At 46.2% G+C, this 23,486-nt stretch overlaps 1 protein-coding gene across 1 annotated transcript in view; it reads left to right on the forward strand.

The window, feature by feature from the left end:
* The first annotated feature begins 1,408 nt into the window (after window positions 1-1,408).
* Window positions 1,409-23,486, forward strand: part of SLC17A9 (solute carrier family 17 member 9) — a 38,353-nt gene continuing 16,275 nt past the window's right edge. The window contains exons 1-4 of the mRNA XM_070940129.1: window positions 1,409-1,595; window positions 19,094-19,291; window positions 19,953-20,092; window positions 22,058-22,157. Of these exons, the coding sequence (XP_070796230.1) occupies window positions 1,438-1,595; window positions 19,094-19,291; window positions 19,953-20,092; window positions 22,058-22,157 (596 nt within the window). The 5' untranslated portion in view covers window positions 1,409-1,437. The remainder of the gene's footprint in view (window positions 1,596-19,093; window positions 19,292-19,952; window positions 20,093-22,057; window positions 22,158-23,486) is intronic.

A 23,486-nucleotide genomic window follows, 5' to 3' on the forward strand; every position in this document is an offset into this window, starting at 1 on the left:
AGCTTTTAATTTATTTATTGTTTAATTTATTTATTTATTGCTTCGATTTATATGCCGCCCTTCTCCGGAGACTCAGGGCGGCTTACAATGCGTTAAGCAATAGCCTTCATACTTTTGTATATACCTGCTTAGTAGGGCTTTCGGCCCACCCTAAGCGGTGTTCTTTTTTTTTTTTTTTTAATTTGATTTATATGCCGCTCTTCTCCGGAGACTCAGGGCGGCTTACAAAGTCAGTTTATTGCCCCCACAATCCGGGTCCTCATTTTACCTACCTCGGAAGGATGAGTCAACCTTGAGCCTGGTGAGATTTGAACTCACAGTAATTGCAGGCAGCTGGCAGCTAAGTGCTACTTAACAGCACTTTAGTCCGCTGCACCACCAAGGCTCTTCTTTTTAAGAAGAGGCCGGACTGCCGATCTGTCAGAAACGGTATAAAGCCAGTCTCCTGCTTGGTTGGACTACTGGATGACCTCCAAGGTCCCTTCCAAACTCTGCGAAACTGTTAAATGCCCGCGCGCTCCCAGCTCTACAATGGAGCGGAGAAAGAACGGAGCGCGCAGCAGCCTCCCGCCGCTGAATGAATGGGCTGCCGCTGCTTTCGAACGACCCGCCCCTAACGGCGAAGGGGAGCCCCCCCCACTCCTCTAAACACACAAAAGTACACACACACACACACACAGAGAGAGAGAGAGAGAGAGAGAGAGGAAGCGATGACGCCTCCAGTCCCAAGTTGCCCTTTTGGCTCTGGCGGCTGCCAAGCGACTTTCTTCTTACGCTTTGCCGCAGGTCGATCCAAGCCGGCTGGGGAGATCCCCGGGTTGATCGTCTTCAAACAAACCCGAGTTTGACGTTTCTTTTAAACACCGGGAGCCCAGTTTACGAGACTTCCTGGAAGGGGGCCCGAGCAGGAAGAGGCAAAATTGACACGTGGACCGTTTTTTCTCTCTCTCTCGGATTTTTTTTTTTTCCTTTCCAAACCGAGGACGGAGGGTCGAGGGTGATGCTTTCCTGAATGTTGTCTCCGGTGCGAACCTGGGATTAGGCGTCGTGGAGAGGACGGACCACCACCCCCTCCTCTCCTTTCCCCAAATCAACCGACACCCATCCACTTCCTCTGCCTCCGGTTGCTGCTTTTCAACCCTCACCAACTCCGAGTCCAACTTTGGAAGCCCCATCTCTTGTCTGGGAAGAAGAGGAGCTGGGGAAGACTTCAGTGGGGCAAGTTAGAAAACTTTTTCTCCTCCTCCTGTCTGCTTTGGAAGGATCTGCCTTCTCAACTTTCTCTCCCCCTGCCCCCCCCCCCCCGCCTCCCCCAGTTCCTGGTAGATGGGAGCTTCTGACTCTCTTTTTTCCCCCCACTTGGTGCTTTGTTCATTTGTGGATTTCCACACACACAGAGAGAGAGACACACACACCCCTTGGTAACTAAGCCCTTGGATGGCCTTGAGCATCGGCAACAATGGAGCGCAGGATTTGGGGGCCAACCTGCTGGCCTCCCAACATCACAAGGAGCGTCATCAGCTGCCAGCCGCCAGATGCCCCCAGCAGGAAGCCCTGAAAAAAGATGGAGAAATGGGGAATGTCTTTTGGTCCAGGTGAGAATGGGCGTGGTCCTCTTTAGCTTTGGGCAGCTTTTTGGAGCCCCCAGACACTGGTGGCCGTCTGCCTGTCCATTCCGACAGTGGAGAACCTTGGTTGGGTTTGAAAGGCTGGTTGAAAAGCGACGCAAATGGTTTGTAAGTCGAGGACTGCCTGTGTAAGAGCGTTCATCCTAGCTGAGCTGATCTAGAAAATGTAAGCACGGCTGATTAATTTTAAGGACAGATAGTCCTTAAAATAGAATAACAGAGTTGGGAGGGACCTTGGAGGTCTTCTAGTCCAACCCCCTGCTTAGGCAGGAAACAAGTGGTGTAGGGTTTATCAAATGATTATCCAACGTCTTCTTAAAAACTTCCAGTGTTAGAGAATTCACAACTTCTGCAGGCAAGTTGTTCCACTGACTAATTGTTCTAACTGTCAGGAAATTTCTCCCTTAGTTCTAAGTTGCTTCTCTCCTTGATTAGTTTCCACCCGTTGCTTCTTGTCCTGCCATCAGGTGCTTTGGAGAATAGCTTGACTCCCTCTTCTTTGTGGCAACCCCTGAGATATTGGAACACTTCTATCATGTCTCCCCTAGTCCTTCTTTTCATTAAACTACAGTAAACATACCCAGTTCCTGCAACCATTCTTTGTATATTTTAGCCTCCAGGCCCCTCATCATCTTTGTGGCTCTTCTCTGCACTCTTTCTAGAGTCTCCACATCTTTTTCACATCGTGGCAACCAAAACTGAATGCAGTATTCCAAGTGTGGCCTTACCAAGGCATTATAAAGTGGTATTAACACTTACAACAATTCGTTTAGTGACTGTTCAAAGTTACAGTGGCACTGGCCAATGTGACATGACCACTTTTCCAGTGGTGGGATTCAAGTAATTTAACAACCGGTTCTCTGCCCTAATAATTTCTTCCAACAACCAGTTTGCCAAACTGCTCAAAAAGTTAACAACTGGTTCTCCCGAAGTGGTGCAAACTGGCTGAATCCCACCACTGCACTTTTCACAGTTAGGCTTTTTTTTTTTCTTTTAAAAGCATTTTTTCTATAACCTCTTCCGACGAAAGAATGCTTTTAAAAGTAAAAAAAAAAAGCCTCTGATGATCGCGTGGCTCAGCTGGGATCGTCAGAGGCTTTTCAAAGCATTTTTTTCTGCAACCTCTTGGCCGAAGAGGTGGTAAAAAAAATGCTTTGAAAAGTCTCTGACGATCCCAGCTGAGTTGCCTGATCGGCAGAGGCTTTTCAAAGCATTAGAAAAAATGCTTTGAAATGTTAAAAAAGAAAAAGAAAAATTGGCCACGCCCACCCAGTCACATTACCCCCCCCCATCAAGCCACGCCCACAGAACCAGTAGTAACAAATTTTACATTTCACCCCTGCCCAAAGGTGCTTTTTCCAAAAGGCAACTGGACTTTCCAAGAAGCTTCTTCGGTCCTTCTTCAGTACAGCTTCTTCTTCAGAACTGAGGAAGCTTTTTGGATGAGAAGTGAAAAGCCTTCAAGGAAAAACAAAGGAAGTCCAGTTGCCTCTTGAAAAAAAAACACCTTTGGGACAACCAGGAACTGGATGACTGAGAATCTCCATAGACACCCATAGTTAGTTGATCAAACTTCGAATGCTTGGCAATCTTTATGGCTTTACAATGGTTGCAATGTGCTGGGCTCACTTGATTGCCATTTGCAGCCTTCCTGGGGAGCTTCTGACCAGCAACGAAGGAAGCCAGATTATTTTACTGACCCCGTAATTGATTTAAGAGCTGTAGTGATTTGCTCAACAACCACGGCAGAAAGGTCGCAATATGGGACACAGCTTAATCACTGCCTTGCATAGCAATGGAAATTTTGGCTTGGCTGTGGTCGTAAATAGAGGACTAGCTACACCAGTGATGGCTAACCTTTTCCGGACCGAGTGCCCAAAGCGCTCCCCCCTGCATGCGCTCCGTCACCCCTACACATGCGTACGCGCCACCCTGAATGGCCCTGCCCCCTGCATGCGCGTGTGGCACCCCCACATGTGCCCCGCCCCTGCGCATGTGCGGCAGAGACCTGAAGACCAGCTGGCCGGTAGGAGGCATGCATGCATGCGCGGCAGAGCTGAGCTGGGGCGATGGCTCGTGTGCCCAAAGAGAGGGCTCTGTGTGACACCTTTGGCACACGTGCCATCCGTTCGCCATGATGGACCCACACCATAGCCCAGAAAGCAATTTAAACATACCATATTTTTCAGACTATAAAACGCACCGGTGTATAAGAGGTACCAAGATTTTGAAGAAGTAAGCAAGAAAAAAAAAAAAAGTTTTCGCCCTCCCCAGCCCCCCAGGAGCACTCTGCGGGCCTCCCAAAGCCTCAGCACGCCACGTTAATGTGAAAACGGGCCCATTTTTTACAATAACGGGACATGCGGGGCGGGGCTTTAGGAGGCCAAAAATGTCTATATTCAGTGTATAAAATGCACCAACATTTCCACCCTCTTTTATGGGAGGGAAAAAGTGCGTTTTATACTCCGTAAAGTACCGTATCTCTAAAGACTTCAAAAATTCCCCTTTCCTCCTAGCAGAACACTAACTTCATTCATACGTTTGGGAAATCACTGCTGAGTATTGTCGCTTCTGTAAATATATGTAAAAAAAAAAAAAAAAAGGCAAACCTAATCCAACCCCATGTCAGCATTCCGAGTAACGCAACCAAAGAAATCAGAATTCCAAAGAATTCTGAACGTTTCTCAGAGAACATGTTTATTGGACACATCATATCGGCACAGCCAGTGGAAACCAACTCCAAAAGTTTCCCGCGGTTGCCATATAATTAAAAGAACAAAAGTTTCCCTCCCCAGGTCAGGTGTCACAGATCCCATCGTCCAATTAAAGCAGTTGGAGAGCTCCCTCGATTACTTCTGCTCCTCCTCCTACTGCCACCTGTTGGCATGACCTTGGTTCCCATGGGAGAGCTCTTTGTTTTGTCTATGAGATGGTCTAGCTATTTCCTCCTCATCCTCCCCCGCCATAGTATGTGGCAACTGTGAAGCAGCCAAAGATGGCTTCAGCCAGGTTCGATTCAGAGTTGACAACCTGCATGGAAAAAAATCAGAAGTGTAGCTAAATGTCAGGCTTTAGAGCAGGGGTCCTCAATCCCCGGTCCGTGAACTGGCACCGAGCTACGGCATGCCAGAAACCGGGCCACGTAAACAAGCGAAGTCCCATCTCTGGGTGTTCTGATCTAAATTTCCCAAAAGCATGAAGCCGACTCCTCACCCCGATAAAACCCCTTTTATTTAGTTTAAAGGGAATTCCTCTCAAGCAAAGTCCCGGCTAACAGTCTTTCCAGAGATTTCACAGCTACAGATCTTTATCAGGCTTGGAGAGCTGTGAGGCTGATATCTTCCAAACGCAGACAATACTTGGCAAGAAGTCAGGAACAGATCGTCACTCTAATGAATTGAACTAATTGTCTCCTGCAAACTCCCCTCCCGTTCACTCCTCTTTAGTCCCTATGGGAGGGGCCATTCACTGTCTACCTGTGGCTTTACTCCTGAGTCGACCCTTGTTCCTTAGCTGTTCCCTTCTCCTGGCAGCTCTGCGCTTTCGCATATTGGGAACAGGATCCAGCTGTTCTTCTGCCTCACTGATGTTTGACTCCGAAGGCAGGTGACAACTGTCAGGCGGCCCTGGCCCCATCTCTACCTCCGACGCAGAGCCCTTATCAGAGCCTTCCCCAGACTCCAGGACTGGCCCATGTTCCTCCCCAACCTCCTCACTGTCCGAATCTGCTACCAGATCCGCTGGCCGCTGGCAGGCCACAAAAGTGGGATGCAGGCAGCATACGAAAACATGCCCCTTCCGATCCATGGAAAAACCTCTTGATGGAACCGGTGCCTGGTGCCCAAAAGGTTTGGGGCCGCTGGATTAGACTAGATCCAAATGGGTGACCTCCCCTTGGAGTCCTGACAAGTGACGTTACAGTGTTTCTCAGCCATGGCAACTTTAAGGTCAAGCTGGCCTGACCTAAGTCTTTCCCCTTTTTAAATGGAAATTTTAAATTTGGTTTTAAATTATTGGGGTTTTAAATTTGTTCAGCCAAATTATTTAATTCATTTTAGTTTATTTTAAATTTTGTATCTATATGTTTTATTCTATGGCTGTTCACCGCCCTGAGTCCTTCCTTTTATTGAATACAAATTCAATAAAATAAAATAAATAAAATAAATAAAGATGCGTGGACTTCAACTCCCAGAATTTCCCAGCCGGCTCTTCTGGGAGGCTGTTGGAACTTTGACTCCGAGTTGTAAGTACCTCTTTTGGGGTCTGCCATAACTTTGAAAGGTCACAAGTCAAGAACTACCTGTGTCCTAGTTTAGACCAAGAAGGATCTCGTGGTCAAATCGATACCAAGACTCCAAAAGTAGAAGAGATGAAAGCTAGGAATTTAAGACTGCCCACAAGCGACAAACCATTGCAAGATCGTTTGGGAATCTGATGAGCTTACCGAACGAAGATACAAAAGAATAAACAATAATGCCCACTTATCATGGTACAATAAAATAATAAATACAAATATGTATTTATTTCTGTATTCAATTTCTATAGCTGTCTACAATTGTTTGTTTGAGATGGGTGGCTATAGAAATTGAATGAATGAATGAATGAATGAGTCAAAACTTATAGAAGTTGTCCTCCACTTGCAACTCTTTAATTATGACCTCAGTTAAAGTGATTTATGATCCGTCCTCACATTATGACTCGTCTTCACATGACCTTCACGCCACACCCACAATCATAAGAATCTGGGAAGTTTGGAAGTGGCTCCCGTTCAGGGATGGGCTTCAAAAATTTTAGCAAGGGGTTCTCTGCCTGGTTGCTGGGTGGGCGTGGCCATGGTGGGCGTGGCCTAGTCAGCTTCCTGCACCACAGGGGGTGGGGGGCATTTTTGCCCTCCCTGAGCTCTGGAGGCTTTCCTTGAGCCTCCAGGAGGGCAAAAATGGCCTCCTCAGGCTCCGGAGGCTCTCTGGAGGCCAGAAATGGGCCCGTTTCCGGCCTTTCTGAACTTCCGGTAGGTCCGTTTTTTGCCCTTCCCAAACCTCCACGCGCAACCTGCGCTTACCTGCATCCAAAACAGGCCGCGTGGGAACTCCTGGGAGGGGTGGGGCAGGATCTGTGGTGGGTTCCTCCCGGTTCGGTCTGGTTCGGCTGAGCCGGTAGCGGTGACTTCGTCACCGAACCGGTTCTCCCCCCCCCACCCCCCCCACGTTATTCTTACCTTTTATTTGATCCCACCCCCAATCTATTGCTGCCTCCTGAGTCCCAGCTGATGACTAGAGGGAAAAAACCTGTTTAAACTCTTGCCGCGGGGCTTCAAAGGGCCGTCCTACAGCTGATCAGTGTTAAAAGCAAACAAATGAGTCGGGTCGTAAGTGCGAGGACTGGTCGTAAGTGCGAGGACCTTCCAGAAATGACTGACCAGCTAGCCACGCCCACCTAGTCACATGACCTCCAAGCCACACCCACAAAATAAGCCATGCCCACAGAACCGGTAGTAAAAAAATTTAGAACTCACCCCTGGGCAGGATGGGAGGGGCCAGCCAGGAGTGGGATTTGGGGGTTCTTCAAACTGCACAGAATCTTAGCTAGAGGTTCTCCCGAACCCCTGCGAAGCCCCAGCAGCCCACCCCTCTAAATGACTATTGCTAAACGACTATGTGATTGTCTTAAAGACTGTGGCAATTGGCTTATCGACCCCAGTAAAAAAAAAAGAGTTGTAAAATGAGGTCCGGTCATGTAATGACTCGCTTTATGATACACCCCGTCCCCCCCGAATGATGATGGAAATTCCAATCCCAGTTGTGGTCATAAATTGAGGACTACCAGTCTACCCACGTAGATACCGATACTTGGATAGCATTATAAACTTTCTTGGGTGTCCAAACTTTTGGCTTGCCTGGGCCGCATGGAGCGAAGAGAATTGTCTTGGGGCACATCTAAAATATATAATATGGTTAATGTGTATAAATCACATAATAATAATGTTAAGACATTTATGATCTGGTGAGGCTGCATTAGGGCTGCATGTGACCCGTGGACATTCCTGTTCCGGAGCTTTGCTTGATTTCAATGGAGTTTCCATGCAGTTTTGTTAGTAATAATATAGAAAGGGTTCGCTATTACTCTTTTCCAGTAATATTCTTCTTAGCTTCCTAATTTAACATATGGCCTGAGGGTTTCCTGGTGAGTTCTCCTCCAAATAGATCTGAACTTCTTTAGCTTATCAAAACAGCTAAAATTTGCCAGACACCACCCAGCTGTAACTAGCATGGCCAGATAGAGAAGAGGAACAAAGATAATTAGGGGCGGTGGTGGGTTTCAAATTTTTTTACTACCGGTTCTGTGGGTGTGGCTTGGTGGGCGTGGCAGGGGAAGGATACTGCAAAAAGCCTTCTCTGTGGGGGCACCTGCCCTGTGGAATGAGCTACCTCCTGGAATACGACTGATCCCGGACCTCCGGGAGGCCTTCCGTAAGGCCCTGAAGACTTATTTATTCCAGCAAGCCGGCCTAGCCTAAAGGGTTTTTAACGGGATTTTTTAAGTTTTATAGACTTGGGGTTTTAAATTGGGAGGCTGATTTATTTAATCTCTTTTAATTATCTTAACTTTTGTATTGTATGTATTTTAATTTTGGCTGTTCACCACCCTGAGTCCCTTTTGGGAGAAGGGCGGTATACAAATTAATTAATTAAATAAATAAATAAATAAATAAATAAATAAATAAATAAAATCTCCATTCCCTCCCCACTCCAGGGGAAGGATACTGCAAAATCCCCATTTCCACCCGATCAGCTGGGACTTGGGAGGCAGAGAATGGATGGGGGCAGGGCCAGTCAGAATTTTTACTACCGGTTCTCTGAACTACTCAAAATTTCTGCTACCGGTTCTCCAGAACTGGTCAGAACCTGCTGAAACCCACCTCTGGACTGGAGGCTAAAGCATATGAAGAATAGTTGCAGGAATTGGGCATATCTAGTTTAATGAAAAGAAGGACATGATAGGTTTGAGGAGCTGCCACAAAGAACAGAACAGAACAGAATAACAGAGTTGGAAGGGACTTTGGAGGTCTTCTAGTCCAACCCCCTGCTCAGGCAGGAAACCTTATGCCATTTCAGACAAATAGTTGTCCAATCTCAACCTCAAAAATTGATTGAGGACTCCAGAAGCTTTGGTTGACGTGACTTCTGTCTATCAATCTATACTGTATGAGAAATTAAAATTAGGAAATTTAAAAACATGTATTTTATTTAACTTCACGGAGCCCTTGAAAGGGTCTCAAGGACCACGCTTTGAGAACTGATGCCCTATAAATAAATAGCGTGCAAATGTCCGTTGAACCCGAAAACTCTGCTGGCTGAGGAATTCTGGGAATTGAAGTCCACAAGTTCTCCAGCTTGAGAAAATATTGGACTTAGATGTTGAGACTCTAGAAAGAGTGCAGAGAAGAGCAACAAAGATGATAAGGGGACTGGAGGCTAAGACATACAGAGAACGGTTGCAGGATCTGGGTATGTCTAGTCTTATGAAAAGGAGGACTAGGGGGTGACATGATAGCAGTGTTCCAATATCTCAGGGGTTGCCAGAAAGAAGAGGGAGTCAAACTATTCTCCAAAGCACCTGAGGGTAGAACAAGAAGCAATGGGTGGAAACTCATCAAGGAGAGAAGTAACTTAGAACTAAGGAGAAAATTCCTGACAGTTAGAACAATTAATTGTGGAACAACTTGCCTCCAGAAGTTGTGAATGCTCCAACACTGGAAGTTTTTAAGAAGATGTTGGATAACCATTTGTCTGAAGTGGTGTAGGATTTCCTGCCTAAGCAGGGGGTTGAACTAGAAGACCTCCAAGGTCCCTTCTAACTCTGTTATTCTATTCTATTCTATTCTATTCTATTCTATTCTATTCTATTCTATTCTATTCTATTCTATTCTATTCTATTCTATTCTACTCTACTCTACTCTACTCTACTCTACTCTACTCTACTCTACTCTATTCTATTCTATTCTATTCTATTCTATTCTATTCTATTCTATTCTATTCTATTCTAAGAACTGCATCAGATTGTATCCATGGCAAAATTTGCGTTGGAATAAAGGAGGAAACCCAGTATGGCTAAGGATCTCTTCTGGAGGCTGGCTAGGGAATGAGAAAAAGGCAACATCATGAGAACACTGCAGAAAATGTTTCAGCCACAATTAGGTGCAAACGTGGAAGTCTCTAAATAAAACTTCCTATTGGAAACAATTACATCAGTTGACAAACTGAAAATCCGTGAGTGTTAATACAACCATGACGGCCTTAATTAGCCTGCATCGACTGAGTAACCGCGGATTATCTTCAAGTTTATTTCCTTCCTTACTACCTAGAAACCAATTTGGCAGTTGTTTCTTAGCCTCAGCCGTGAACTCTTGCTTGAGCAGCTGGAAAACGTGGACGTTTGTTGGTTCACGTCTGTTTCCCAACTGTTTTGTGGACATTCAATAAAAGCAGTTCACTGACATGTAGAGTATCTGAGTTGGATTTTGCAATGATGAATCAAAATCAAAGACAGAGGGAGGAAATTTTCTTCTGGATGTCTCTCTCTCTCTCTCTCCCTCCCTCTCTCCCTCCCTCTCTCTCCCTTCCTCTTTTTCTCCCTCCCTCTCTTTCTCCCTCCCTCCCTCTCTCCCTCCCTTCCTCTCTCTTCCGTCTTTCCCTCCCTCCCTCTCTCTCCCTCCCCCTCTCTTTCTCCCTCCCTCTCTCTCTCCCTCCCTTCCTCTCTCTTTCCTCCCACTCTCTCTCCTTCTTTCTCCCTCCCTCCATCCCTTCCTCTCTCTCTCTCCCTTCCTCCCTTCCTCTCTCTCTTTCTGCCTCCCTTCCTCTCTCCCTCCCTTCCTCTCTCTTCCCTCTCTCTTTCTGCCTCCCTCTCTCCCTCCCTTCCACTCTCTTCCCTCCCACTCTCTCTCTCCCTCCCTCTCTCTTTCTCCCTCCCTCTCTCTCTTTCTCCCTCCTTCTCTCCCACCCTTCCCCTCTCTTCCCTCCCTCCCTCTCTTTCTATCTTTCTCCCTTCCTCCCTCTCTCCCTCTTCCCTCTCTCTCCTTCCCTCCCTCTCTTCTTCCTCTTTTACACACACACATACCACTTACACAAAATCACAGAGTTTGATACAAGTTTAGTGTCTTTTTCATGCCCTTATTTTGCCTTGTCTCCAAGGCAGCAGGGATAAAATCAGAATTGAACCTGGGTCCGTGGTTTGGTTAATCATTCGGGGCCCCCCATGGGATTTTTCTACTGCTTAGTTAAAGATTATAGCCTGTTTGCTTTGAAGGCGGCAAGACAAACAGGAAAAGGTGCTTTTGTTCTAGAAGGAGGAGGAAGATGCAGGAATTTATACGAGGTAGTTTTGTGAACGCCTCCCTCATTTTATTTTACTTTTTTAAAAAATGAACTTGTCTATGTGCATTGATCCGTTAAAAAACAACAACAACACAAGTACACCTGCAGCCACAAAGGTAACTGGGTGGTTTTTAGTAGACCTGCTGACTTCATTTATGGGAGAGGTTAAATCATGTTGTCCCAGCCCAGAACATGGCTCAGATGAACCCAGAGTCTGTTCCTGGTTCTGTTGTAGAATGATGGGACCAAACAACATTCCTTGATCAGCCAGTTTATTTGTGCAGTTTCAGAACCAGATTTGTATCTGCCATTCTGAACAAAGGAAAGAGCCCTGATATAACTGCTTTTATACATATCCAAGACAAAGGATTCTGGTTAACATACATCCGTTACATGATAATTGACATTTTTTATTTACTAAATTCCTGCCTTAATTTATAGTACACGAGATAATTTTAGCTAAACATCCTCCTTAGTTCTGTATCCGCTGATGCGTAGATTTATGGCTTCCTTTGATAATAAGTAACTTCTTGTTCCATATGGATATCCTTACATTCTTGACAACTAGGTTCTTCAGAAGATATATATATATATATATGTTACCCAGGATGTCCTTGACAACTAGGCCCCTTCAGAAGATATATATATATATATATTACCCAGGATGTAATTTAGCTGACTTAGTGTAATCTTCCAAACAAGTATTGTTCTTCCCAACCAGCACATTTCTTTCTTACAATAATGTGAATAAGGAGGGCCCTTTAGTGTTCATATAGCCTATCCTGCATCATTCACATTAGTTCAGCTTTGGCACAGTGGTGGGTTTCAAAATGTTTTACTACCACTTCTCTGGATGTGGCTTGGTGGGCGTGGCTTGGTGGGCGTGGCAGGGGAAGGTTACTGCAAAATCCCCATTTCCTCCCGATCAACTGGGACTCGAGAGGCAGAGAATAGATGGGGGCAGGGCCAGTCAGAGGTGGTAGTTACCGGTTCTCCAAACTACTCAGAATTTCTGCTACCGGTTCTCCAGAAGTGGTCAGAACCGGCAGCTGTAGAACATACCTTCCCAGTCCAGCTTAATGGCCATCCCAAAGGTGCTTTTTCAAAAGGTAATTGGATTTTCTGCGGTGTTATTGTTTTTCATTTAAATACGTTTCATTTCTCGTCCAAGAAGCATCTTCGGTTTTGACCGAAGCTGCTTCTTGGATGAGAAGCGAAACGTCTTCAAAGAAAAACGAAGAAAGTCCAGTTGCCTTTTGAAAAAGCCCCTTTGGGACCACCATGACCTGGATGACTGAGAATCTCTGTAGGTGTTCAGCCTGAGGGCTGTTGTTTTGGCTGGGAGGGCAGTGTGCTATAGTGATTCCTTTGTTAGTCAGCATTACAAAAAAAAATAAAAAAAATACTGGATATGAATCCCTACTTGGATGCCCTCAGATGAATTTAAGCCATGCTCTCTCTTTCAGCCCAACCCACCTCACAGAGTTGTTGTTGTGGGCAGGGAAGTTAAACAAGGAGAATACTGGTTGGAAGTGCAGTCAATAACATAACACATTGATTAGTCCTCCAGGAAAATGACAGGGTGGGTGGGTGGGTGGGTGGGTGGGGGCCAGGAGTGGCCACTAAGCTAGACTATTATCCTGCGATGGTATATCTGCTTGCTTTCCTTCCATCCTTCCTTCCTTCCTTCCTTCCTTCCTTCCTTCCTTCCTTCCTTCCTTCCTTCCTTGTTTCCCTCCCTCTCAGCCCCCTCCTCCCCTCTCTCCTTCCTTCCCTCCTCCCTCCCTCCCTTCCTTCCTTCCTCCCTTCTTACTTACTCTTTCTTTTCTTTTTCTTACCTTGCTTTATCTTACCTTGCCTTATGTCTCCTTCGTTCCTTCATTCATTCCTTGTTACTTACTCCCCCTTTCCTTTCCTTTCCTTTCCTTTCCTTTCCTTTCCTTTCCTTTCCTTTCCTTTCCTTTCCTTTCCTTTCCTTTCCTTTCCTTTCCTCTCCTCTCCTCTCCTCTCCTCCCCTCCCCCTTTCTTTACTGTATCTTGTCTTGTCTTGCCTCATGTCTCCTTCTTTCTTCTTTTCCTCCTTCCTTCCTTCCTTCCTTGTTATTTACTCCCCCTTTCCTTTCCTTTCCTTACCTTGCTTTATCTTACCTTGCCTTGCCTTATGTCTCCTTCCTTCCTTCCTTCCTTGTTACTTACTCCCCCTTTCCTTTCCTTTCCTTTCCTTTCCTTTCCTTTCCTTTCCTTTCCTTTCCTTTCCTTTCCTTTCCTTTCCTTTCCTTTCCTTTCCTCTCCTCTCCTCTCCTCTCCTCCCCTCCCCCTTTCTTTACTGTATCTTGTCTTGTCTTGCCTCATGTCTCCTTCTTTCTTCTTTCCTTCCTTCTTTCCTTCCTTCCTTGTTATTTACTCCCCCTTTCCTTTCCTTTCCTCCCCTTCCCCTTTCCTTACTGTATCTTGCCTTGTCTTGCCTCATGTCTCCTTCCTTCCTTCCTTCCTTCCTTCCTTCCTTCCTTCCTTCCTTCCTTCCTTCCTTCTTACTTATTCCCCCTTTCCTTTCCTTTCCTTTCCTTTCCTTTCCTTTCCTTTCCTTTCCTTTCCTTTCCTTTCCTTGCCTTGCCTTGCCTTGCCTTGCCTTGCCTTGCCTTGCCTTGCCTTGCCTTGCCTTGCCTTGCCTTGCCTTCGCCTCCCCTTCCCCTTCGCCTTCCCCTTTGCCTTCCCCTTCCCCTTCCTTACTGTATCTTGCCTTGTCTTGCCTTATGTCTCCTTCCTCCCTCCCTCCCTCAAAGCCTGGAAGGAGCAAAGGATGGTCTGTCCTTCTTTCTGAGGTGCCATTCCTGAGCTTCACCCTAACTGGGTCACCCCAAGGCATTAAAATTCCATTTTTGCCTGTCTGCAACCAACAGGCCTCCAGGCAAGGAGCAGGAAAAGCCAGCTGCCTCAAAGAATGCTGGGATAGCGGACGGACACACACACACACACACACACACACACACACACACACACGACCTGGGAAACTACAGCCAGCCATGATTTCCCGTGTTGCCCGGTGTCTTTTTTCTTGGTTAGAGGTTTGATTCTATTTAACTCCGAGGTGGGCTATGTGGGTTGTGCCAACGTGGCTGCCATCATAACGGACAAACATCAGATTTACTTTTAAGTTTTTTTGGAGGAAAATCTAAGTAGATCAGCCAGCCTTTCGTGGCCAGGTTGCTTTCCAGCAGTGTGGACTTCAAGTCCCAGAATACTTAGCAGCAGCCAGGAAGGGCCTAGGGAATTCTGGGAACTAAGACCACCCATGAGCCCAAGTTGGGGAAGAATGAATGGAACTCAGAGGGTTTGAAATGTGCATCAAAATGGCACCAAATGGTGAATTGGTTTTTGGAAACTTTAGCCTGGATGTTTCTAAGCAAAAGAGGTTGTAGGAAGAGAATAAAAGGGGACATGTTGTTAACTTTATAAGGTTGTGAGAGGCGATTGCAGGCAGGTTTGGTCTTTTTATGACTATCTAGGCCTTCCCAGCTGTGCTTCGCAGCTGTTTTGTTCTAAATCTCCCAGAATTCCTTGCTTGCACGGTGGCAGCCATGTTGGCTTGGAATGCACAAAATGGCCGGAAGGCATCAGCTTGGGGAAATCCTCAATCCTTTTTTTTTCCCCCAGGCTAGGAATGGGTAAAACTGGGAGCCTCTAAACTCCAGATCCCATCTTCCTTAGCTAGGGCCAGTGGGGATGGATGATGAGAGTTGTAGCATAGTAACATCTGGGCTGCCTTAGGTTGTGTAAGTAAGGCTGGGGAATTCTGGGAGTTGAAGTCCACACAGCTTAAAGTTGTCAAGGTTGTGAAAAACTGTTGTGTGATGGATTACGCATTCTTTCAACAGTGCAAGGAGGAAGCTAATTGTTTGAATTGCAAGCAGGGTTAATCCTATAAAACGTATTTGCCAAGTTTCAGTGTGGTAACCGTTGTTCAAAACTCAAGGGAAAAAAATATGGGTTAATACATTTTGCATTCTATCATTTAAGAGTTGGAATTTAGAGTAGAGTTGAATCAAAGTCTTTCCTGTACAAGTTTAGTCCTCGCCTTACGACCACAATTGAGCCCAACATTTCTGTTGCTAAGCGAGACATTTGTTCAGTGAGTTTTGCCCCATTTTACGACCTTTCTTGCCACAGTTGTTAAGTGAATTGGTGCAGTGTGTTAAACTAGTTATATGGTGGTTAAGTGAACCTGGCATATCAGAAGGTCGCAAAAAGGGGATCTTGTGACCCCCAGGACAGTGTAACCGTCACAAATATGAAATCTGGCTCTGGGGCCTAGAGGTGGAGCTCTTGCCTCACAATCAGGAGGTTGTGAGTTTGATCCTAGGTAGAGGCAGATGTAGGGTCTCCTGCTTGGGCAGTGGGTTGGACTAGATGACCTGCAAGGTTCCTTCCAACTCTGTTAATCTGAAATCAGTTGCCAAGCATCTGAATTTTGATCACGTGACCATGGGGGTGTTGCAACGGTTGTAAGTGTGAAAAACGGTCCTAAGTCACTTTTTTCAGTGCCGCTGTAACTTTGAACGATTACTTAAAGAATTGTTTTAAGACAAGTAGTACCTGTAGTATTAGCGACATCTGGACTGTCCTAAATTGCAGGAATGGTTGCAGGAACTGGGCCTGGCTAGTCTAGTGAAAAGAAGGACCAGGGGAGACATGATAGCCATCTTCCAATACTTGAGGGGCTGCCACAGAGAGGAAGGGGGTCAAGCTATTTTCCAAAGCACCCGAAGGCCAGACAAGGAATAATGGATGGAAAGTGATCACGGAGAGATTCAACTGAGAAATAAGGAGAAGTTTTCTGACAGTGAGAACAATCAACTGATGGAACAGAAGTTGCCTTCAGAAGTTGTGGGAGCTTCATCACTGGAGGCTTTCAAGAAGAGACTGGACTGTCATCTGTCACAAATGGTATAAGGTCTGCTTGTGCAGGGGGTTGGACTAGAAGACTTCAAAGGTCCCTTCCACCTGTATTATTCTATGTCCTCAGATCATTACTGTACTAATTTGCAACACCAGTCCTCTCTCATTATTCCTCCTTCTCCTTCTCCTTCTCCTTCTCCTCCTCCTCCTCCTCCTCCTCCTCCTCCTCCTCCTCCTCCTCCTCCTCCTCCTCCTCCTCCTTCTTCTTCTTCTTCTTCTTCTTTCTCCTCCTCCTCCTCCTCCTCCTCCTCCTCCTCCTCCTCCTCCTCCTCCTCTTCCTTCCTCTTCTCCTCCTCCTCTTCCTCTCCCTCCCCTCTCCTCCCCGCTCCTCCCCCAGTGTTCCAATAGTTGAGGGGTTGCCACAGAGAGGAGAGGGTCAAGCTATTTTTTCAAAGCACCTGAAGGCCAGACAAGGAATAATGGATGGAAACTGATCAAGGAGAGATTCAACCTGGAAATAAGGAGAAGTTTTCTGACAGTGAGAACAATCAACCAATGGAACAGAAGTTGCCTTCAGAAGTTGTGGGAGCTTCATCCCTGGAGGCTTTCAAGAAGAGACTGGAGGAAATGATGTAGGGTCTCCTGCTTGGGGGTAGGGGGGGTGGGGTTGGACTAGATGATTTACAAGGTCGCGTCCAACTCTTGTTATTCTATTCAATTCTAAATATAGGGCTTAGGTAGTGCCTTGTGGTGGATTATGCCTTCTTTCAACACTGCAAGGAGGAAGCAAATATTTGAATTGCAAGCAGAGTTAACCCTATAAAACGTATTGGCTGAGTTTCACTGCTGTTTGTTCAAAACTCAATAAAACAATAAAAGGAATAAAAAGATGAGTTCTGAAAAAGCCAAGGTACTGCAAATTTAGATTGTTTCTCTGCCCACCCACTTTTCAGATTAGGCCTCTGTGGTTCCCGATGGTGACACTAACTTAATTATAGGTTGGCAATTAAGTGACATTTACTAAGTGGGTCTACTTAGAAGGAAGTTGGAGTTCAGGGGTGCTTAAAGAGAGGATTTGGGTCGTAAAATTAGTCATTTGTTCGCAAACAGCTCATAATCCTCTGAACTCTTTATTTTCTTATTAAATGTGATTTACAGGTTGGGTTACGGGATCCCTCTAATCTAGGGATGGGCAGCCTTTTGGTATTCATCATTTTTTAAAATTCTGGTTGATTTTAGAAAAAAAAGGATTTTACATACACAAACATACACTTTTTTTAAAAAAAAAAGTATGATAAGTCTATTTTACCACTTGTAGCCGAGTTTTCTAATTTTCTCTTTAAAATGGAAGATAGCCATGCTATGGCTTTTGGAAGCGATGTTCAGAGAGAGTCGACGTTGGTCCCACCACACATTAAGTTCCAGCTAATATTATTAATAATTATTAATTTTTAATAATATTATTATTGCTCATGTCTATAGACAAAAGACTAGTCAACTCGTGGTCAGCACAAAATTGATGCAAGATACGATGGAATTCAAGAGGAGTTGGACTTAGATTACTTGTGGGAACATAATGATTCTAGGCTGATTCCTCTCCTGACTCCACCCCAAATTCCACCCCTTGCCTGCCCTTCTACAGCAGGGGTGTCAAACTCTATTTCATTGAGGGTGTTGTGGTCCGCCAGCAGCCTGTGGAGCTGGCAGCGGAGTCAGACAGTGAGGAGGCTGAGGAAGAACATGGGCCAGTCCTGGAGGCTGGGGAAGGCCCAGATGAGGGCTCTGCGTCGGAGGCAGAGATGGGACCAGGGCAGGGGTGGGTTCTAAATTTTTTTACTACCCGTTCTGTGGGCGTGGCTTATTTTGTGGGTGTGGCTTGGATGTCATGTGACTAGGTGGGCGTGGCTAGCTGGTCAGAGTCATTTCTGGAAGGTCCTCGCACTTACGACCCGACTCATTTGTTTGGTTTTAACACTGATCAGCTGTAGGACGGCCCTTTGAAGCCCCGCAGCAAGAGTTTAAACAGTTTTTTTCCCTCTAGTCATCAGCTGGGACTCAGGAGGCAGCAATAGATTGGGGGTGGGACCAAATAAAAGGTAAGAATAATGTGGATGGGGGGTGGGGGGGCAGGGCGGGGGGGGGGGGAGAACCGGTTCGGTGGCGTCATATCGTCACCACTACCGGCTCGGCCGAACTGGACCGAACCGGGAGGAACCCACCACTGGACCAGGGCCATCTAGGAGTGATGTGCGGACTCCGGAGCCTCCAGAGGCTGACAGCAGAGAGGCAGAGGAACAGGAGGAGCCTGTTCCTAGTGCACGTATGAAAACAGCTGCCAGAAGGCAAGAGCAGCTAAAGTAAAAAGGACAACTCAGGAGTAAGGCCAAGAGATGATTGGGCCGTCCCATAAGGCTTAAAAGACCAGCAACGGCTCTTGGGCTCTTTGTTGGAAAACAACGTTGATAAATTTGTTTCTCGTCTTGCTGCATTTATTTCTTGTCGGCGTCTCCTGCTTCTGAACTTTTGCCAAGAAAAGACTTTGGCAGTTTACCACAGTAGACCAAGGTTGGTTATAAGGCTGAAGAACTGTGTTATGAAGAATTTGTTTTGAATTAGTTTGGACTATGCTGAGAATGAGTTAATTCTCAGCTGTTCTAATAAAGTCTGTTTGTTTAGAACTGATTGCGTCTGATAATAGCTACTTGGGCCTGGGTCACAACAGGGGGGTGCATCAGGGTTGTGTTTGACCTCAGGGGGCCAGGGTGGGCGTGGCCAGGGTGGGCATGGCCAGCTTGACATCACTCGTGTCGTGGGTGTCTGTGGTGGCCCCAGTGCTCTGCCAGTGAAAATGGCTTCCCGAGCTCCATTTTCAGCCGCGATGGCCTCCGGCCACATCCCTGAGCCCTGGCAGACAGTGGCAGGAGGCTGTCACAGCTGAAAACGGAGCCTGGGAGGACCAAGCGCAGCCCTCCCGAGCTCCATTTTCACTGACAGAGGCAATGCGGCCAGTCTTTTGCTGTTTTGAGGGCAGCCCCACAGGCCAGATCTAAGCACCCTACAGGCCGAATCCGGCCCTCGGGCCTTGAGTTTTGAAACCCCTGTTCTACAGGATGGAGGGGTTTTTTTAGGACTGGACTATTTGACCGTGGTACCTAAATACATAACACGCTAATATTCTCTCTCTCCTGATATTAACAGGCCTGAATCCCGATTATGGACCACGATGCTCCTGCTGGGAACCTGCCTGCTTTACTGCGCCAGGGTCCTCATGCCCATCTGTGTGGTCACCATGAGCTCTCGCTTTGACTGGGACAAGAAACAATCCGGGATTGTCTTGAGCAGCTTCTTTTGGGGTTACTGCCTGACCCAAGTTGTTGGAGGCCACTTGAGTGACCGGTATGGACAATATTACATTAAATCAGGGGTGTCAAACTCGATTTTTATTGAGGGCTGCCTCAGGGTTGTGTTTGACCTTGGGGGGAGGGGGCAGGGAGCGTGGTCAGCTCGACGTTAACTCGTGTCGGGGGCCTGTGACGGTCCGAGTACTTTGTGAACCAGTAGTAAAGTAAGTAGAACCCACCCCTGGATTTAATCCCATGCTTGGCAGGCCAAGTAAACATTTAGTCCTTCTGCAAGGATTTTGGTTCATGTACCTTGTCTATGGAGATTCTCAGTCATCCAGGTCATAGTTGTCCCAGAGGTGCTTTTTTTTCAAGAGGCAACGGGATTTTCTGCTTTTCCTTTGAAGGCGTTTCGCTTCTCATCCAAGAAGCTTCTTCAGCTCTGCACGCACCTTGCGTCATTGCCCCAGTTCCGGTTTTCAACCTCTGCTTCTTGCACTAAACCACAGGGTCCCCAAACCTGGCAACTTTGAGGCTTCTGGACTTCAACTCCCAGCATTCCCTCCCTAGCCTGCCGTGGAATTCTGGGAGTTGAAGTCCACAAGTCTTCAAGTGGCCACGTTCGGGAGACCCCCTGCCCTGAAGGAAGGGGTCAACAAGCAGTTTTGGGGTGCAGAAAACGCTCTTGCTGATCAACGTTCCTAATTGTTTTCCAGGATAGGAGGAGAGAAAGTCCTTCTCCTCTCGGCCTCGGCCTGGGGATCCATCACTGCCATCACGCCCCTCCTCATTTCCTCAAGCTCCGCCCAGCTGACTCTGATGACCTTTACTCGCTTCCTTATGGGACTATTGCAAGGTGAGACAGTCTGTTGCCAAACTCTTGACTCACCTGAGAAATTGGAATAACAGGGACTTTATTATTATTATGAGGACCCAGATTGTTGGGGTCCATAGGCTGACTCTATAAACCGCTTAGAGAGGGCTGTAAAAGCAGTTTATAAGTGCTACTGCTAGTGCTATTTCACACTCGTAAGGATAACACAACATTTTTAATGGCAAGCTTTGCTACTGTAGAAGTTTGCTGCCACAGGAAAAGGATACAGTGTCAGGTTGATTTTACTAGAGTAAATGCAGGTTGAAGTGCTGACATCCAGGTAGTCCTCGACTTACGACCACAACTGAGCCCATAATTTCTGTTGCTAAGTGGGATACTTGTTAAGTGGGTTTTGTTCCATTTTACAACCTTTCTTGCCGTAGTTGTTAAGTGAATCACCACGGTTGTTAAGCTATTAAGGGAATCTGACTTTCCCCATCGACTTTGCTTGTCAGAAGGTGGCAAAAATTGATAGCCATAGCAATAGCACTTAAAATAATTTGTTATAAAAAAATATGTCTCTTATTATTATTTTAGTTCCTAGAGGTGGGGGGAGCCTTTCATTTCAGAGCAATAATAGCAAGAGCACTTAGACCAGGGGTCGGCAACCTTACACACTGAAAGAGCCATTTGGACCCGTTTCCCACAGAAAAGAAAACACCGGGAGCCACAAAACCCTTTTGACATCTAAAATGAAGATAACACTGCATATATCATTTTTTTTTTTAATCTTTATGCTATGTATAAAAAAACTATAGTGTGTTGCATTTATGAAATCAATGAACTGCTATAGAGAAAACATTTTTTTTTATTTCTGCATGCAACAAAAACATTTTGAACTCCAAAAAAAAAAAAAAAAAAAAAAAGATGGGTCGAAAAGCTCAATAAATCATGTGCCGGCGGATGTCGCACATTGGCAGTTGTGACACATATTTTGAGCGACAGGGAGCCGCAGCAGAGGGATGAAAGAGCCACATGCGGCTCCAGAGCCGCAGGTTGCAGACCCCTGACTTAGACCTATATACCGCTTCCCAGTGCTTTACAGCCCTCCCTAAGTGGTTTACAGAGTTGGCCTCTTGACCCCAATGATCTGGGTCCTCATTTTACCGACCGTGGAAGGATGGAAGGCTGAGTCAACTTTGAGCCGGTCGGGATCGAACTCCCAACAATGGGCAGAGTTAGTCTGCAATACTGTCTTCTAACCACTCCGCCACAGCGGTGATCATGGGACCCTGGGACACTGCAACAGTCATAAATACGAGCCAGTTGCCAAGCATCTGAATTTTGATTGTGTGACCGTGGGATGAATGTGAAAAGAAGCCTTGGTAGGACAGTGGTCTAAAGCACCCTGTTATTAAGACCAGCTGCCTGCAATTACTGCAGGTTCGAATCTCGCCAGGCTCAAGGTTGACTCAGCCTTCCATCCTTTCTAAGGTAGATAAATTGAGGACCCAGTTTGTGGGGGCAATAAGCTGACTTTGTATAAATATACAAAAGGATGAAGGCTATTACTTAGCGCATTGTAAGCCGCCCTGAGTCTCCGGAGAAGGGCGGCATATAAATCAAATTAAAAAAAAAAAGTCAATGGCCATTTTCCTCAGTGCCATTGTAACTTTGAAAGGTCACTAAATAACAATAACACTTAGACTTATATACCGCTTTACAGTGCTTTACAGCCCTAAGTGGTTTACAGAGTCAGCCTATTGCCCCCAAAAATCCAGGTCCTCATTTTATCGATCTCAAAAGGATGGAACGTTGAGTCAATCTTGAGCCAGTGAGATTCAAACTGCCAAATTGCAGGCAGCCGGCAGTCAGCAGAAGTAGCCTGCAATACTGCATTCTAACCACTGCGCCACAGTGGCTCATATGAATGGTGTAAGTTGAGGAATACCTTAATGGGATTTCTTTCTGTCTTTTTGTTTCCTATTACTCTGTCCACTTTATTAGGGGTTTATTTTCCTGCCTTGGCTAGTCTGCTTTCCCAGAAGGTACAGGAGAGTGAACGAGCATTGACCTACAGCACGGTTGGAACTGGATCTCAGTTTGGGTGAGTTTATAAAACTATAAAAAAGATATGGAGACACCAGAAATAGTGCAGAGAAGAGCAACAAGAATGATGAGGGGACTGGAGGCTAAAACATATGATGAATGGTTGAAGGAACTGGGCCTGGCTAGTCTAGTGAAGAGAAGGACTAGGGGAGACACGATAGCCGTCTTCCAATATTTGAGGGGCTGCCACAGAGAGGAGGGGGTTAAGCTATTTTCCAAGGCACCTGAAGGCCAGACAAGGAACAACGGATAGAAACTGTTCAAGGAGAGATTCAACCTAGAAATAAGGAGAAATTTTCTGACAGTGAGAGCAATCAACCAATGGAACAGAAGTTGCCTTCAGAAGTTGTGGGAGCTTCATCACTGGAAGCTTTCAAGAAGAAACAGGACTGCCATCTGTCAGAAATGGTGTAGGGTCTCCTGCTTGAGCAGGGGGTTGGACTAGATGACCTACAAGGCCCCTTCCAACTGTGTTAATCTGTATCTGTATCTTCAAGCAAAGAACGGAGCAATAAAGGAAAAGGGATTGAAAAAGAATACAGGTGGTCCTCGACTTACGATCACAACTGACTGAGCCCAAAATTTATGTTGTGAAGTGAAACATTTGTTAAGTGAGTGTTTTGCCCCATTTTACTACTTTTCTTCCCACAGCCGTTAAGCGAGTCACACTGCAGTTGATAAGTGAGCCACCCGGTGGTTAAATGAATCTGGCTTCCCCACTGACTTTGCTCATCAGAAGGTCGCCAAAGGTGATCACGTGACTTTGGGAACACAGAAATGGACATAAGTATGAACCGGCTGCCAAGCGTTTGAATTTTGATCACATGACCATGGGGATGATGCAGAGGTCATAACTGTGAAAAAACAGACATCCCATTTTTCAGCACCGTTGTAAACTTTGAATGGTCACTAAACAAACTCTTGCAACTTGAGGACTACCTGTACTAAGCACTGAGACTGCTTCACACTGCTTTTACAGCCCTCTCTAAGTGGTTTACAGAGTCAGTTTATTGCCCCCAACAATTTGGGCCCTCATTTTACCCGCCTCAGAAGGATGTAAGGCTGAGTCAACTTTGAGCTGGTCAGGATTGAACTGCTGAAGTGCAGGCAGCCGGCAATCAGCAGAAGTAGCTTACAGTGGTGCATATTAACCACTGCCCCATCACGGCTCTTGATAATAGTCAAAACAAAATGGTGGCAGATAAGAGTCATTGAAATGCAAAGTGGGCAGGACTTAGTTGTCTTGTGGGGACGAAGGGATTTGAGACTTATGATGCGTTTGACCCCTCCCTCAGGCTCAGCCTGGCCACCTCCCGCATAGATTCTG

The sequence above is a fragment of the Pituophis catenifer genome, unplaced genomic scaffold (assembly GCF_029215685.1).
Source record: "Pituophis catenifer annectens isolate HBS135680 unplaced genomic scaffold, rPitCat1.0.hap2 SCAF_3, whole genome shotgun sequence".
Lineage (NCBI taxonomy): Eukaryota > Metazoa > Chordata > Lepidosauria > Squamata > Colubridae > Pituophis > Pituophis catenifer.